The following is a 19249-nucleotide window of genomic DNA, read 5'->3' as shown; positions in this document are numbered from 1 at the left end:
GTCCTCCACAACTAGACTGAAGAACAAAAGGACAGCAACTTGTCTGTTCCCCTTCCCCCAATTCCCCAGCGCTGTTCCCATCCCCAAATTCCCCAGTAAAAATCTTTTAAAAATAAAATTTATACTGAATGGATTCTAAAATGTCTGATCCAACTCTAGTTAAATCTCGTCTACTTTTGATAAAAGGTACTTTTGATAAGATACTTCCAGACTGTCACATGTCACATAAACAGAGTCTTGGGACAGGAATAATAATTTAATTTCTTCCTTTCTAATTACTGATAACCCAGTTGTTATCATTGGTTATATATTTAGCAATAAAGCAAAATACCTGTCACTAAATTAGATACATTAAAATAAATAGCAAAACTAATTTACTGAAATAAATGTTTTTTAATTTAAGTTATTTAGTTGTACAGAGAGAAGAATGATAATTTTTAAAAAGTCAGATCCTAAATATATATGGTGATGGAAGAAGAACTGACTCTGGGTGGTGAACACAAATATAGATGATGTATTACAGATTTGTACACCTGAAATCTATGTAACTTTACTAACAATTGTCACCCCAATAAACTTTAATTAAGTAAATTAATTAAATAAAATAAAATGTCACTCCAGAAAATCATTTAAAAAAAAAAATTCAGATCCTTGGTGAGAAAATGTCTTTAACCCTTTTTCTATTATTGTATAGATGAATTTTAAGTATTATTAGCTACTCATAAATGCTTACCCTTCCATAGAAACTATTTTAAAATATGTTAAAAATCAGTTTTGCTTCCTTCAATGTGACATTTTTATTTCAGGTTAAAAGTCTACATTCGCTCTCAAACCGGGGTCCAAATTTTAATGAAGGTCGAACATATGCAGCAAAATTTAGTAAGGTAAAATTGCTTCCCTCCCATTTCTTAATTCTGCAATATAATTAAGTAGCTTGATTAGTTTAAGTAACTAGTTATTATGCTCATTATCTGGCTATTAACAAAGCCTAGGCTTTTAAAAATGACTTTCACATTAAAATTTTAAAATAGTCATGCTTATAGGATAAATTCAGTTGAAAAATCATCCTGGTTAGAATATTTGTAAATAACATCGTGTACAACTAAAAGATTTCTAAGTTTAAAGATTAAAATTGCATTTTAATTTATTTCAAGAAATATTCTCTGAAACAGAGTTCTAGTTATTCCAGAGTTCCAGTGTTCAAGTTGTTGTCTTTGGAAATACACAAATTCATGTGACCAACTGATCATTGCATATATTGCAGTGGATAGAATTGTGAAGGGAGACAGGTTCTAACAAACTATATGATTTGAGAAAGTTCTTAACAGCACTGGGCTCTGTTCCTTCATTAATGGAATGATGAAGCTGACTACACCAAACCATCTCTGAGAGTCCTTGCAAAGTTCGTTCAAGGGCCAGTTATGTGTCAGCACACTTCGGAATTACAAAACACTGATCTTTTAAGACCTGTAATGCTTTTCCCATTTCTACTGTTTAACTAAACTACTAGGTCCAATTTAGATCTGGTTGATACTGTCTATAATTTGATTTGCTAGTACGGCTTAGTTCTAATTTGTTGTAAGATTATCATGAGAGATTCAAGTAATTCATTTAGTGTATCATAAGTGCATGCTTTTTTTTATGGTATATAGTAGTTTAATTGCAGTTTTAGTGTACATAAACTAATGATGCATGTTATCAATTAAATATGATATTTTCATCAGCATGATTCTCAACCCAGAGATTCTCATTTCTCCTTTGGGATGTCCCCTTCTGTCACTTCCTGCTGGCCATTAGCCCTTCGACAGCAAAGCAGGATGGGAAGGGGACAGCCTCAGTTGTCATCTTTTCTGGCTTGTTCATTTTCCCATAAGTGCTTGCTTTTGTTACTGCTGTTACTATTATTGTTACTACTACTACTACAGATAAATGGATTCTTACAAAAGGTCTACACATAAGATCATAAGACTTATAGATAAGAATGGACCTAAACACCAAGTCTTGACCACTTTCTTACCAACATATCTCAGATATTCCCAGCTTTATGTCATGGATCATGGTTCATTGATGAAAAACTGAAATTTTCTATCACGTAATCCTTTCCATAGACTTCTTAATTCAATATATTTACATACAGTTAATGCTTTAACTTCCCTCATTTCCCCAAAAGATTTGGGGTCCCAAATAAGAGAATAGAAAATTCTATGGTTTCTGCGAAGATAGTTATCCAGAGTTATAACATCCATATTAACCATATTCAGTTATTTTTGAAATTAGTAATCACTTATGTAATTAATGAGAAATACTGATGTAAAAGGTTTATTTTTTTTTGTTTAACAAAATCATCCTAAAGTGAATTCTGTAAAAGTCATGTTCAAACAAAACAATTTGCATTGCTCCCTTGGAATTTACTTCCGGTCAGTCATTATTTTATTCTTCTTTTATTATCTGTGTTTTCTCTTCCAAATTTAGTTCCTTTCTTAACATGCACCATATTTTATTTAGTTAGTTCATGTAAATATTAATCATGTTTCATACCCGTGGTGCATACTTAATGAGTATACTGTGGCTTCAGTCTCATAAGCCTGCTAAGAGAACACATCTGAGGGTTTTTATGAAAAGTGAAATTGCTTTTTGGATGTCATCTCACTTGGCTTCTCCTGACAACCTGGTGATATGTCCAACCATTCTAACACTTCAGCCCCATTCTGAACTCTTGCCAACTCCTTGTCATAGGCTGCTGGTGTGGGGATAATATGTAAATGGCTCCAGAAGGACTGGAAGGGAAACAGTAAAAGTACTATCCATCTCTGTTCAGGAAATACTCATTCTTAAATGCAGTAGGAGAATAAAACTGATTGCCTCATCATTTCCTTTGGATGTGCTTAACTGACCTTCAATAATTACAAATAGTAGCCACTGGCTACTGTTTTAATGGCTGCATGAATGGAATTATTTATTTTGTTTTTTAAATTAATAAGTATGTATTTGAAATACCAGATTGTTTTTATAGGATTAAATAAAAATATTTATTTGGATGAGTTTGACATCAACTTGACTACGGTAACCTGATTTACCTAATCTGTTAACCAGATAATTTAACTTCTTTACAAAAGTTAAGGAAAGCAACATATCATTTTGGTACACCTGCTAAAACAAAAGTTTTTGGTTTTGATTTGTTAGTTTTTTGTTTGTTTTGTTTCTATTTTTATTTCCTCCATTATCTGAAAGGGAAGGTTTTTTTTATATTTTCATTTAAGTCAAAGCAAATTGGGCTGTGTCCAATGAAAATGTGACTCTGGCAAAATATTCTCATCTTCCAAATTCAAGGAAACCAAAATTTTATGTGATAAAAAGTAAATGCAAGATACTGAGTCTTTTAAAGCTTACAATATAGGACAGACTGCTTGGGCCCAGGTAGCATTCATTTTAACTTGGAAGTGTGCTATAAATTTATGAAGAGGCAAAGTGGGTGGAGATCTCAGTTTGCCCTAGCAGACCAGGATTTTCTTAGGAGTGTGGCAGAAACACATGACATGACCCAGAGAGAGTGGTTGGGAATACCATTTCATGAAGTCAGGATACATAAAGCCCAGAACACAGGAGGATAGCTGTCAGATTGGTATATTTTATTTTAACAGAGCCCAACTGGGTAAACCTGAACCAAAAGAAGGTCAAAGAAATGCACTGAAATGAAAGTCAGATGACCTAATTCTAGTTACTTCTCTATGCTTCATTTTCCTTAGGTTCTTTACTTTCTCTTATTTTATAAACTTCCTTCTTTAGGAACCCAAAGAGGACCAAAGTTGGGCCTTGGGTTAATCTTCTTTATTCCCAAAGGGGAGGGAATGATAGATTAATAAAGTAAAAGGTGAGTGGTGGTAATTTTAAGCAATACCTAGAATAGGTTGTTTTGATACTAAATCTGAGCCAGAGTGAGTAACATGAAATGTACTTTGACTTTACCTTATCTGTGTAGAATAACTTGTCCTTCAGATTTCCCCATTTGAGTTGTTTACTTGAACTCACTGTGACATGAAAATACCTGTACCACCAAAGAAGAGGAAGTGGAAGATTATAACCTAGGTCCAGGAATTTGGGATTTAAAAAGTGCCACCCTATTTAACTTGGAGTAGTGATGGCCATCACTTTAAGGCAATAATGTCAGAAACTCGGATTGAGGTACCTTTTGTCCTGAATGTGGACCTAACTTAGAGTAAGGTACACCCGTATAATTCTGATTAAGTCACCCTCAAGATGCAGTTAACCTGATTTCTACAAAACTTGCCAGTGATGCAATATTTTCTAAACATGAATAATGAAATTAGATATTATGGGAGTATATTTAGAAATAGATTTTTATTAAATTTTTTTAATTAAATATTTTTAAACCACACTGTTCTCCAGATAACACATTCGTAGATAGGCTAGGATAAGCATTTACATTTGATTGTGTACTTAATTACAGTTGTACTGTTAAAGGAAAGTACATTCAGAGAACATCTAAGTAAGATTATTATAGGTTATAAAATGTTAGGTTTCTAATTTAAGATAAGCATGCTAAATAGGAGGATTTTATTATTTCCTGAAAAGTGCTTAGAAGGCAGAAACATGTAGTTTCCTTGTGGCTATTTGATTTTTAAATGTATTCTACGATTTACAGTATTCCAGTAACTTCAGAGTTGTCTTTTTACCAAATACTTGATGTTGCCAATTTCCACTGGTTGTTTTCCATTCTTTGGGGGTTTATTACAGTTGTCTCACGATATACCTGATCAGCTAGAGAAATCTCAAATGTTTCCCAGGATTTAGCTTTGCCGTGTACTATTTTTATTTTTAGGTTTAGGTGATTATGAACACATGTCTAACCTTAAAAAATTTGCTGCTGATGTATTTGGGAGTTTTCTTTCCACAATACACAGGGTTTGAAATTGTGTCTTCTTATAAAAGGTAATATGGCTTCTTAAGTAAAATCATTTAGTCATTTACCAAACACTTAGTGAATACCCACTATGGTTCAGGTACTGTTCTAGACATTGGGGTGACATCAGTAAGGAAAACCATTTCTGCCTCTGTGGATCTCACATGCTGGACGGAAGAGAAGTCATATAAGGTGCTTGTGTTAGCAAAGCCGCACTTGCCCTCTTGCCACATCATTTCATACCAGTTTTCTATTCTCAGAAAGTAAATTAATGGTTTTGAAGCAGAAAAGCCTACATTGGTGATGCCAAGCACTATCGAAGGCAACCATCGTATTGCTGCTAACTTAAGTTATTACTGACTGATGCATTTGAAATACTCTCAGTTTTGATACTGTCCACTCATTTGTAATTCCCAAATCTATTAAATTTTAGGTCTCTATTATACTTTTACTTTTTAGTGGAATTGTTTATTTTCATAAAGAAATACAGATACATTTTCTATTCTTCATGTTTACTTTGCTGCTTTGATGTTATAGAAGATCCTGGTTTTGATAGGATGTGGTTTAAGCTTTTATGGAATGATTCTTTTCAAAATTACTCAGAAACCATTAATTAAATACATTTATCTATTTTTAAAATTATTTTTCTCAGTTACAGTTGGCATGCAATATTATTTTATATTAGTTTCAGGTGTACAGCATAGTGGTTAGGCATTTATATAATTTATGCAGTGATCCCCTCAATTAGCCTAGTACCCACCTGGTACTATACATAGTTGTTGCAACATTATTGACTATGTTCTCTATGCTGTATTTTACATCCCCGTAACTATTTGGTAACTACCAATTTGTATTTCTTAATCACTTCACCTTTTCCACCCAGCTCTGTTCCCTCCCTTCTGGGAATCATCAGTTTGTTCTCTGTATCTATACCATGTTGTTGCAGATGGTAACATTTCATTCTGTTTTATGGCCAAGTAATATTCCATTGTATATATGTACCACATATTCTTATCTAATTGTCTGTTGATGGGCACTTGGGTTGCTTCCATATCTTGGCTATTGTAAGTAGTGCTGCAAAAGAACATAGGGGGGCATATATGTTTTTGAATTAGTGTTTTGGATTTCTTTGAGTAAATGCCCAGAAGTGGAATTGCTGAATCATAAGGTAGTTCTATTTTAATTTTTTGAGGAACCTCCAAACCATTTTCTATTGTGGCTGCACCAATTTGCAATCCCACCAACAGTGTATGAGGGCTCCCTTTTCTCCACATTCATGCCAACACTTTTTTTTTAATTTATTGATGATAGCCATCCTGACAGGTGTGAGGTAATATCTCATTGTGGGTTTAATTTGCATTTCTCTGATGATTAGTGACGTTGAGCATCTTTTCATATCCGCATGTCCTCCTTGGAGAAATATCTGTTCAGGTCCTCTGCCAATTTTTTAATTGGGTTGTTTGGGGTTTTTTTGTGTTCAGTTGTATGAGTTCTTTATAAATTTTGTATATTAACCCCTTAGATGTGTCATTGGCAAATATTTTCTATTCAATAGGCTCTTTTTTTTGTTTTGTTGATGGTTCCCTTTGCTGTACAAAAATTTTTTAGTTAGATGTAGTACCATTTGTTTATTTTTTTCTTTTGTTTCCCTTGCCCTAGGCGATATATTAGAAAAAATACCATTAAAAACAATGCCAGAGAGTTTACTGTCTGTTTTCTTATAGGAGTTTTATAGTTTGGGGTCTTAATTGTAAGTCTTTAATGTATTTTTAGTTTATTCTTATATATGGTATAAGAAGGGGTCCAGTTTCTTTTTTTTTCATGTATCTGTCCAGTTTTCCCAGCACCATTTATTGACTAGACTGTCTTTACTCCACTGTATGTTTTTGCTTTCTTTGTCATAGATTAAATGACAATGTAGGAAAGACGCACACAGAGACAGAAAATAAAGCAATAGAAAAAGTTATTTTATGTGAATGAAAACAGAAAAATCCTGGGGTAGCAATACTTAATATCAGACAAAATAGACTTTAAAACAAAGGCTATATTAAGAGACAAAGAGAGGCATTATATAATGATAAAGGGATGAATCCAACAAGAGGATATAACCCTTGTAAATATTTATACACCCAGCATAGGAGCACCTAATATATAAAACAAACATTGACCAACATAAAGGGAGAGATCGACTGTAATACAGTCATAGTAGGGGATTTTAACACCCCATTGACCAATGAACAGATCTGCCAGACTGAAAATCAACAAGGAAACAACGACCTTAAATGACACACTACACCATATGGATTTAATTGATATTTTTAAAACATTTCACCCAAAGCAGCAGAATATACATTCTTTTCAAGTACACATTGAACATTTTTCAAGATAGACCACATGTGAAACCAAAAACCAAGTCTCAATCAATTTAAGAAGATTGAAATATCAAGCAATTTTTCCGACCACAATCGTATGGAACTAGAAATCAATTATAAGAAAACTGAAAAACACACAAACACATAGAGGCTAAATAACATGCTACTAAATAATGAATGGATCAACAAAATCAAAAAAGAAATCAAAAGATATATTGAGACAAATTTAAATGAAAACAAAACAACCCAAAATCTATGGGACATAGTGAAAACAGTCCTAAGAGGGAAATTCATAGCAATACAGGCCTACCTCAAGAAACAAGAAAAAAAATCAAATAATCTAACCTTATGCTATTAACTAGAAAAAGAACAGCAAACAAAGCCCAAAGTGAGTAGAAAGAAGGAAATAATAAAGAACAAAGAGGAAATAAATGAAATAGAGTCTTAAAAAACAATACAAAAGGTCAATGAAACCAAGAGCTGGCTCTTTGAAAAGATAGACAAAATTGATAAGCCTATTAGATTCATCAAGTAAAAAAGAGAGAGGACCCAAATAAGTAAAATCAGAAATGATAGAGAAGTGGTGACTGACACCCTAGAAATACAAAGGATTATGAGAAAATAATATGAACAATTATATATGCCAACAAATTGGACAATCTGGAAAAAATGGATAAATTCCTAAAAAACATACAGCCTTCCAAGACTGAATCAAGCAGAAATAGAAAACCTGAACCAACCAATTACTATCAAAGAAATTGAATCAGTAATCAAAAAGTTTCCAACAGACAAGTCCTAGACCGGATGGCTTCACAGATGAATTTTGCCAAACGTTGAAAGAATTAACACTGATCCTTCTCGAACTATTCTAGAAAATTCAAGAGCAAGGAAAGCTCTCAAGTTTATTATATGAGACCAGCAGTACCCTGATTCCAAAACCAAACAAAGACTATTAAAAAAACAAGAAAATTATAGGCTGATATCCCTGATGAACATAGATTAAAAAACCCTCAACAAAATATTAGCAAACCTAAGTCAGCAATACATTAAAAAGATCTTATGCCATGATCAAGTGGGATTTATTCCTGGGACGCAAGGTTGGCTCAGTATCCACAAATCCATTAACATGATACACCACATAAACAAAATGAGAGATAAAAATCATGTGATCATATCAATAGAGGCAAAAAAGGCATCTGACAAAATCCAGTATGCATTCATGATAAAAACGCTCAGCAAGGTGGGAATAGAGGGAACATACCTCAACATAATAAAGACCATATACAACAAACCTACAGCTAGCATACTCAATGGGAAAAGCTAAAAGCGTTCTCATGAAGATCAGGAATAAGACAAGGATGTCTGCTTTCACCATTTTTATTCAACGTAGTATTGGAAGTCCTAGCCACAGCAATCAGACAAGAAAAAGAAATAAAAGTCATCCAAATTGGAAAGGAAGATGTAAACCTGTCATTACTTGCAGATAACATGATACTATATATCACTATAAACCCCAAAGATTCCACCAAAAAAAAACTATTAGAATCAATAAGTGAATTTATTAATAGTAAAGTGGCAAGATACAAAATTAATATTCAGAAATTGGGGGCCAGTCAAGTGGCGCGTTGGTTAAGAGCTGGCTTGGGACGCCAGCTCTGAGCAGCAGGGCCCCAGTTTGAATCCCACATGAGGGCCAGTGACGCTACGCCCTCTGCAGCTAAGATGGTGAACAACAGCTTGACCTGGAGCGGGGCTGCCATGAGGTGACGGCGACGGCATAGACTGCAGTGGGCTACCGTAAAGCTACCATGAGTGGTTGGCAGCAGGCGTGAGCGGCCGTCCAGTGGCCAGCGACTGACCTGCCTCACCCAGGAAGAGCACAATGATAATACCAACATGGGTCAGTGAAACGACGTCCTCCACAACTAGAAGGAAGAATAAAAGGGCAGCAACTTGTCTGTTCCCCTCCCCCAATTTCCCAATAAAATCTTTAAAATAAAATTTAAAAAAAAGAAATTGGTTGCGTTTTTATACACCAATAATGAATTGTCAGAGAAGTTAAGAAAACAGTCCCATTTACAATTACATCAAAAAAAAATAATAACCGTAGGAAATAAATTTAACCAAGGCCATAAAAGACATATACTCAGAAAACTATAAGACACTGAAGAAAGAAATTGAAGAAGATACAAATAAAGGGAAGCACATACCGTTCTCATGGATAGGAAGAATTATTGTCATTGAAATGTCCATGCTACCGAAAGCAATTTATAGATTCAGTGCAATCCCTATCAAAATACCAATGGTGTTTTTCACAGAACTAGAACAAATAATCTTAAAATGTATATGGAACTGTAAAAGACCCCAAATACCCGCAGCAATCTTTTGAGGAAGAAAAAAACAAAATTCAAGGTATGGTATCTGATACCAAACTATACTACAAGTCTGTAGTAATCAAAACAGCATATTACTGGCATAAAAACAGACACATAGATCAATGTAAAAGAATAGAGAGCCCAGAAGTAATTAAGCACATTTAATCTTCTATGCGTGTAAATAAAAATTGGAGTTTGTACAAGAATTAATAGGGTACAGTTCTATTGTAGTGGGGAAGAGAGACATGAACCAAAGGTGACTGAGGTTCCTGACATGGACCTGTTTTCTGATACACTGAGTTAAGTCCTGGAGAGGCTTAGGGCATGTTGAGTTTCATGTAGAAGTGGCGTCAGTCAGAAATTATTTTCAAAAAGAATGACCTTTTCGTACTAATTCTTTATTAGAATCTCTTCAGAGTGAAATTATATCATATTCCAGTAAGAAATAGTTACATTGTTTTTCGAGAATACATAATCTGTAGAGAAGTGTACCTTATTTTAAAAGTTTCCAGACTGGACTTTGTAGACCAGAAGTCTCAACCATTACAAATACTAAATTTATTAAATCACTGCTTCTCAAACCTAACCCAAATTGAGGTATTCAAAATAACCTTTTGCTTTTGTTCAAAAACCTACATCAAAGTAGATTTTCTATAAAATCAAAATAATGTTATAAATTTGATACAGACCTTGGAAAGAGTAATTTCTGTTTTCCCATCTGAAAGTGGGGATCAAGACAGAAAGGATATTGCGTTGTTACGAAGACTACTTTGAGATAATGCATATCAGCTACTTAGCACAGTGCCTGGCACATAGCAGATCACTCTCAGTAAATACGTATTATTCATATATTAAGATGTGCAACATTCTGGTCAACATCTTGCTGAACTGACTCCCTGAATAAGATGAGCTGTTGTTTTAATCTTAGAGATTACTTCTTTTTTTTTCTTTTTTTTTTAAGATTTTTTTTTTTATTGGGGAATTGGGGGGATGGGAACAGCGCTGGGGAATGGGGGAAGGGGAACAGACAAGTTGCTGTCGTTTTGTTCTTCAATCTAGTTGTGGAGGATGTTGCTTCACTGGCCCAAGTTGGCACCATCATTGCGCTCTTCTCTGGCGAGGCAGATCAGTCGCCGGCTTCTGGACGGCCGCTCACTGCGGCTGCTGGCCGCTCACGCTGGCTGCTGGCCACGCACGGTAGCCCATGGCAATCCACTGCCACAGGGACTGCAGCCCACGCCGTCGCCGGCGACTCACGGCAGCCCAGCTCCAGGTTGAGCTGTTGTTCAGCATCTTAGCTGTAGAGGGCAGTGTCACTGGCCCTCATATGTGGGATCCGAACCGGGGCCCTCTGGCATCCCAAGCGAGTTCTTAACCATCACGCCACTTGGCCGGCCCAGAGATTACTTCTTTAGCAAAAGGAGGAAATACGTTTAAAACAAAAGCTCCATGTATGGCTGACAATTGACTATATTACGCATTACCTTTTTAAAAAATGACAACTTCTTTATGCCAAAGAATTTCTTATACTTCTGGAAGTACTCTTAAGTTCAGTTTTAGCTATCCTCCCAACAGGCCACTCACCACTAACCACAAGGAGGCAGATACCCAGTCATGTTAGTTTACATTTCTTTTGACATAAATGGGATATTGGCAGAATGAAGTATCAGGAGCTTGTTTATTTAAGATGTTGTCAACCGTTATTTCTGTACAAATGGCTCCTAAATCTAGATAGATTTTCAGCCTTTCTTCCTACCTTCAAATCCTGGTTTGCAGCTGTCTTCGTTTATACAGCTCATTAAATCTTAAGCAAAGCTCATCATGTCTAGGCCTCATCACCCCATACCCATTTCTTCCTGAGTGTGTGTGTGTGTGTGTGTGTGTGTGTGTGTGTGTGTGTTTTGTTTCAAGTGAGGATTAAATGGTCTGATTAATGGCCCTAGCATCTAGTAAACGGTCAACAAATGTTGATATTCATGCCTTGTTATGGCGCTGCCATTCTTCTAGTAAGGCGTAAGACCTTAGAGCCATTTTGCACTTTGCACTTGCCACTTTGTCTTACATGGTTGGCCTCCATAATGAGTTTTTTGTATGTTCTCTCCTCTCCATTCTTCTGAGTAGACTGTTGTGTATCAGTGTTTACAGCGGAGCATATCCCTCCCCCCCAACTGGATGTAATGTTTTTATCCTTTGAGCCTCCAAAAATGTTTTGTACTGCAACCCTCTCTTATATTTTTCCCAATAAAATCTATCTCATATGATGATAAAGTCCTTTTTGAAGACAGTGACTGCCTTAGACATCTTCATCTTTGTATTTCCTGCATTGCCAAGTTAGTGACTTGCCCATAGTAGGAACTCAGTCTTAATTTTTTAATAAGTAATGTACTGATTCACTTAAATATTGTGTGCCTGCTATGTGCTAGGTGTTGATATCACTTTAATACTCTAAAACACAGCATAGACAACTTTTTCTATAAAAGTCAGAGAGTAAATATTTTTGGCTTTGTGGGTCATGTGGTCACAATTGTCAACTCTGCCATTATAGCACATAAGCAGCTATAGACAATACATAAATGAATGGGTATGACTGTGTTCCAGTAAGACTTGATTTACAAAAACAAACAGTGGGCTGGATTTGACCTGCTGACCATAGTTTGCCAGTCCCTGCTCTAAAGGACTTTTTTTATTCATCACTTGTCACTTTATATCATTTAACTAGTTGGGAGCTTCAGTTCTCAATACGAGGTGGGGGGAGGGGAGAGAAAGGAGAGAGAGAGGAAGAGGGAGAGAAATTATTATAACTACTGGCCAGTATACTTTATAATTCTTTCAGAAAAAGTAGCAGCTACTCAGAGGACAGGCTGTTTGATATATGAACTTGACCTAAACTGTCAGTGGGTTAAGATTGGTCAAGTCTGTATTTTTTACCATGCTAAGCCTTAGGGATACATAGGCATCTAAATGACTAGCCCTTATGGAGCTCAGAGTCTAGGAGAGGAGATAGACATGTGATACATGTTACAATAGATATGTATTTAAAATATAAGGCATAATAGTTACCCAATGGAAGCCATGGACATCTTTTCATGGACACTCCAGACTTGTCGTTTTTTAACAGAAGCATACACCAACTGCCTTTACTTCCAAAAATGGGCATATAATGCCAAGAGTTTAAACTTCAAATCCAAGCCAAATTATAGTATTACCTAGGCTTTGATTTCATAAACATCACAGAAGATTATTACTCTTCTTGAGGGTACTACCCTATTATATTCACATAGATTCTGTTATTTGTTTACTACTGTGTTAGCTGTACAGTAAGTCCCTGACTTACAAACGAGTTCCGTTGGCGGGAGAACATTCGTAAGTTGGATTCGTTCGTAAGTCCAACAAAGTGAGTCTTTTCGCTTCCTAGCAGTCCACTCCACATCACCACTGCTTTTCCTCTTGCTTCCGGACATCCTGGACTCTGACTGAGCACTGTACTACTGTACACTATCGCACTGTACAGTAAGCACACAGCAGCACAACTTTGACAATGTCCAGCAAACACATAAGCTACTTCCGCGATTTGTTTGCATCTGCGAATGTTCGTAATGCGAGGTCCGTTCCTATTTGTGCAGGTTCGCAACTCAAATGTTCGTAAGTTGGGGACTTACTGAAGTTAATAATTTTAGAACACTTTTTCTTTTTTTTTTTAAAGCAATCAGCAAAAGTATGAGCTATTTCTCTTGGATGATTTTATTTCTGTGCTGAGAGAATTTTCTTTTTTACACTAAGATTGCTTTACTTTCTTTGGATCTGTAACATGAAATATTTAAAAATAATTTACAGTGAAGTTAAGAGATAAGATACTTTTTCTTATGCCTTTTTAGATAAATTAATTTTGCCTATGTGGACTTCAGGTGAGACCCACCTGACCTATCTTTGGCTCTTACTGATACCCACCCACCAGCAACCTGAGACCTTCTGCAGCCTTAGAGCAGAGCTGACTTCCCAGTTCAATTTATTCACTCAGATTCTGACCTCCTAGACTCAGCTGCCTGCAGGACACCACCTCTCAGCCCTAGTTGATTCTAAGAGTCTGCTCTCTTGCCAGCCTCACCTCATAGTCCTGCCAAACCCTCCTTGCTTTTCACCTAGCCCATACTAGGTAGATTTCCAGCTTACCCTCAGTGGCTCTGGTTTAGTTATTCTTACATAAGACCTAGAAAACTACATTTTTCACATTCTGTGCCTCCTAGGGAACCCTGATATAAGTTATCCCTGGGACCACACTTCGAGAAACACCGACCAGGATGGTAACACCTTGAGGACATTTTTGGATTCCATACAGTGTCTAACATGTTTTCTATGTAATAAGTATTTGGTAGATGTTTATTCAGTTGAGTTGTTGAAGTTATATAAAGAAATCGTCATTTGATATTAGGATGGATTTTTTTAAATCAGATTTTCTTTCATCCTGAAAGATATTAGTCTGCACCCTTGGCCTAACTGAACTGGAAATGGAAAATTAAATGATATTGTTTCAGACATATAGAGAATAATTGAAAAATATGCTTTGAAGGTATTCTAAATAAGAAATTTATAATATGTAATAAATATTAAAAGGATTATTTAAAAATGTTCTTCCATTAGAAGACTGAATATCCTTAAAGTTAAGATTATTTTTATAATAATGGTACAGAATTAAATATATTTCAGAGAACATTAAAGGAATTCCAGAATTTCTAAGAACAGTATTAACTACTTTCAGATGCCTTGTCTTATGTGGATAGCCAAAAATCACTGTTGCCTTTTAGTTAGATTCCTTGAAAATTACTGAAGAATGAAGAGTTAGTTAATAAAAGCAGCGTGCTCTCTAGATGGGATCATTAAGCTTTCTCTTGTTTTCCTTTTGGAATTTGGTTCTGTTAATAAATACTACAGAAATAAATGGAGAGAAATTACTTAATCTAAGAATCAGTAGTAAACAGCCTTGCATGTAGTAAAAGATGCCATCATCAGTGCTCACCTATCACATTAAGAGATGCATTTCCAGGGCCGGCGGAGTGGCGCATTGGTTAAGAGTTGGCTTGGGATGCCAGCTCTGAGCAGTTTAGGATCCCACATAAGGGCCCGTGATGCTACGCCCTCTACAGCTAAGGTGGTGAACAACAGCTCAACCTGGAGCTGGGCTGCCGTGAGTCACCGGTGATGGGTAGGCTGCAGTGGGGCTTGCAGTCAGCGGGCGTGAGCTTTCATGAGCTGCGGTGAGCCGCTGTGAGCGGCAGTCCAATGGCCAGCGAGCGACTGCCTCTCCCGGGAAGAGCGCAATGATAATACCAACATGGGCCAGTGAAGCAATGTCCTCCACAACTAGACTGAAGAACAAAAGGACAGCAACTTGTCTGGTCCCCTTCCCCAGTTCCCCAACGCTGTTCCGCTCCCCCAATTCCCCAATAAAATCTCAAAAAAAAAAATTGCATTTCTAATAAATTTTTATTTTAGGAAAACAGTATGGAGATTCCTCAAAAAATTAAACTATACAACCCAGCAATTTCATTTCTGGGTATTTATCCGAAGAAAACAAAAACACTAATTTAAAAAGATAAATGCACCCCTGTATTCATTGCAGCATTGTTTACAATAGCCAAGATATGGAAGCAACGTAGACGTCCACTGATAGATGATGAGTGGATAAAGAGGTGATAATATGTGTGGTTATGCATATATATATATATATATATATATATATATATTATAAAAGAATGAAATCTTTACCATTTGCGACAACCTGGAAGGACCTATAGAGTATTAGTGAAATAAATTAGGCAGAGAAACATAAATACTGTATGATATTACTTATATGTGGAACCTGAAAAAAGAAATGAACAAACAACACAAAACAGAAATAGACTCATAGATACGGAGAACAAACTGATGGTTTCCTGAGGGGAGGGGCAGAAAAGGTAAAAGGGATTAAGACCCACAAACTTCCAGTTAAAAAATAAGTTATGGGAATACAATGGACAGCATAAGAAATATAGTCAAGAATATCATAGTACCTCTGTACAGTGACATACAGTTACTAGACTTATAGTAATCACTTCATAAGGTATATAAATGCCAAATCATTCTGTTGTACACCTGAAACTAATATAATATTCTATGTAAACTATAATTTAAAATTAGTTTAAAAATTTTACTTTAAATATGTGTGTTTTGATCAATTTTATACTAATAGTTAAAATTATTCAATTCAGAAGAAATTTTAATTAAAGCTTTAAGGTCATAGGTAATAAATTAAGTTTTTAGCTGACATACATATTTCTTACAGATAAATATGATTGGTAATCAGTAAAAGATTTTCAAGCATAAATGTATTATTTAGGATAAAATTTTGCGGATAATTGGAATAGGAATACAAGTTCAAGGAGAAAAGGAAACCTTATAAGATCTCTAACTGTTAAGGAAGAGTGTGTGTTGTGTGTTTGTGTGTATTTTTTTTTTAATGGATGATATTGGTATCAAATTTCCATGGTATTTAGATTCTAGGAAATTTACTTGAGTGATGTAATAGTTTCATTTTAGTTACCTGTATTTACAGAATACCATAAATTATGTTCTGTGCATCCATTTAAACTTGTGAGTAAAGATTTTAAATGAAATTATATATGTCTATTTTAAAATGTACAAAAATGTTGTTTTTCAAAGTTATTTTAGGTTATATATAAGCAAAAAAATATGAAGACCCTGAATAAGTTTTCCCAAACACACACAAAAAATGGTTATTTGCAAGGCTGAGTTAAAATCAAGGTTAAATCTAGAGACTAATAGATGTCTTTATGAAGCATAATAGGTATTAATGACAAGCTCTTATTGAGTGCCTTCTACTTTTTTTTTAGGTACCCTGTTAAGCATTTTTTATACATTATAGTTGTTACATTATACATTATGACTATGTTATGATTGCACAGAGAGCCTGCCTGTATCTTTGTAACCACTAAATGGTGGAGACTAGATCCAAAGCTAGGCCTGCCTGCCTCCAGAGCCTCAGTTGATGTTCCTTGCAATACAGCACATGCCCCTCAGGGCCATAAATGTCCATAATGCATGTTCTTAGGTCATATGAAACCCAACTCCAGTTCTTTGTTTTGCCTTTTTGGAATTGTTGATTATTTTTCAAAGTGAGAGCCATGATCAGGATGAGTCCATGCTCAAAATGGTATTAACCTTTGTTCACATTTTGGATCTAGGCTCTAGAACGAAGGAAGCAAGGGATAATTTGATGATTAGAAAATGGTAGAATTAACCTGCAGAATGTCCACACATATAAAGGATATATGTAGAGAGGGGTATTAAATATTTTTATTACCTCAAAGAGGACACATCAGTGATGGAATGCGTTTCGTGTTGGCATTCTGCTTGAAGCAACTGAATGTAACATCAAGTTGAGAGTTAAAATATGTTTCCCAAGTTTTCAAAGAAATCTCTCATTTTATTTTTCACATCATTCCCTTAACCAAAATAGTGTTTATTTGAAATGAGAACATCACTGTGGAAATTGTAGGCTTATAATCTGCTAAGAATTTGACCACCACATCATTTTGGATCTATTCTTCAGTTAATCTACTAAATGTACCCACTCTAGTTATGTTGTATAACGGCTTGTAGCCAACTGTGTATACTCTTCAGATGGAATAATGACATGATTACTTAAAATTTCTAGGTGATTCAGGTATTTCATTTTAGCAAAAGAGCCTCAACCTCTCCAATCAGACCTGTCACTGTAATTTATCATAAGTATCAAAGCTGCGAATGCTTTGTGTATTCCCATATCTACTCTTTACTCAGTCCTGTAGACACCTAGCTTATTTCTATCTACCTTGTCCATATACTTTCTTCCTAGAAAGCCTTCACTTTTTCACCTCTAGTGAATACCTAATAGTTCACTGCTGTATTCGCAGTGCTCAGTAGAGTGTCTGGTACATGGTAGACCTCAGTAAATATGTGTTCAGTGAGGAATAAGTGAACAAGCAGACAGGTGAGTAAAGGAATTCAACAGATCTGCTTTATAGTCCCAGCTCTTTATCTCCTTGAATGACTCTGAGTAAAAGACTTCTCAGAGCTTCAGTTCCCTCACCTGGTAGACAAAGACTAGAATAGTTCTTGCTAGGTCTAAAGTAATATAAGTGTATGATATAGTTAACTCATTTAACCTTTAAGCAAAAGTTTCTCTGATGAATCTAACATTTTACAAAGCAGCATGTCCTAATAAAAGATTGAAGATGTAAATCTGTACTGATCAGACTCTTGCATTCAGTTTAGCACCAGAGGAGACATATATTTGTTAACAAGAGCAGGCTAATTAAATTCCCTATGTTAATTAGGAGAAAATGCTGGAGGAAAAGGGATTTTAAGAACCAATTGAGGGGGTACCTAGGCTTAGCAAATGAAGTACCTGTATATTGACAGCACTGTGCAGCCAGCCTCAAAGAACATTTGGAGGTAGGTAAGGAACAAGAGAGAATGTTTATTATCTACTTTAGATTTCTGTTATGACACTTGTCCCAATAAAATGTGGTAGGTGTTTATTTGACTGGCACCCCCAATAAACTGTGGGATTTATTTCTATGAACTTCCATCACCTAGCAGACTACTTGTACATGGTAGACCCTAAATAAATATTTGAGGAATTAATGATAAATGAATGCCAGGCACTGTGTTTACAGCATTTTCACATGCATTAATTCTAATGAAGAGCATACTATATATATATTACAAGATAGTAATCTTTGACTCTGAGAAATTGACTTATCCAAAGAAACCAAGTTACAGCTACCAAGCCAGGATTTGTACTCAGGTCTGTTTGACTACAAAGTTTATGCTTTTTCTACTGATTAGTCTCATCACAGATCATGAACATAATTCCTGATAAGTATGTCATTTCCCCGCTAGAGGTGCTAAATTACCTTTGGAGTGTAAAATCTTATCTGATACTAGTTTGGCAAGTTACACTTTAGAAACATTTTCACCTTACTACATTTAACCTTTACCAGTTTTCTTCCATCATTATACTGATAAGGAAAACTGAATACGGTTGAGGAGTCACAGCTCTTAGGGACCAGTGATGAGATTGGAACTCAAGCCTTCTGGATTTTAAGCTAATTGAGCTTATCAGTGAGAATAAGAAAAGAACAAATAGCATCTAGAACAAATAAGAGCCTTCCTAAGGCCCTCTTTAAGGCATGTTTTAAAATGTATAATTGGTCAATTTATTTTACCACATCACAAAGCTTTCATATCATGGATAGACTAGCATCATTCACCAGTACAATTCTGAACTGCTCAGCTTTCTGAATGGAGGCATATGTCTGCACTCACTCATGACTGGTGCCCCATTTAGTCCTCATCTACATGGATGCATTAAAGTCCCAAAACAAAGTGCAGCAGATCACTAATTACTGTATTTTTTTAAATATGGAATCAGAAAGATTAGATAAAAAACTTTAACTTTTACAAGATCTGTTTCTCGTGTGACTTATGCAGTATGAGTTGCAAAAATTGTCAACATAGGAGTATTATTTGGAGAAATTCTA

The 19249-nt window shown here is 35.4% G+C and overlaps 1 protein-coding gene across 3 annotated transcripts in view; it reads left to right on the top strand.

Moving 5' to 3' along the window:
• Nucleotides 1-19249, top strand: part of ZNHIT6 (zinc finger HIT-type containing 6) — a 64553-nt gene that overhangs the window by 35934 nt on the left and 9370 nt on the right. For 2 of the 3 annotated variants that reach the window (XM_019626402.1, XM_019626400.1), the window contains one exon: nt 807-884. The exons of the other annotated variant lie outside the window; for it this stretch is intronic. In XM_019626402.1, the coding sequence (XP_019481947.1) occupies nt 807-884 (78 nt within the window). The remainder of the gene's footprint in view (nt 1-806; nt 885-19249) is intronic. 3 annotated transcript variants of the gene reach the window in all.

Source organism: Hipposideros armiger, unplaced genomic scaffold (assembly GCF_001890085.2).
Source record: "Hipposideros armiger isolate ML-2016 unplaced genomic scaffold, ASM189008v1 scaffold_675, whole genome shotgun sequence".
NCBI lineage: Eukaryota > Metazoa > Chordata > Mammalia > Chiroptera > Hipposideridae > Hipposideros > Hipposideros armiger.
This window is presented reverse-complemented; position numbering and strand designations above follow the sequence as displayed.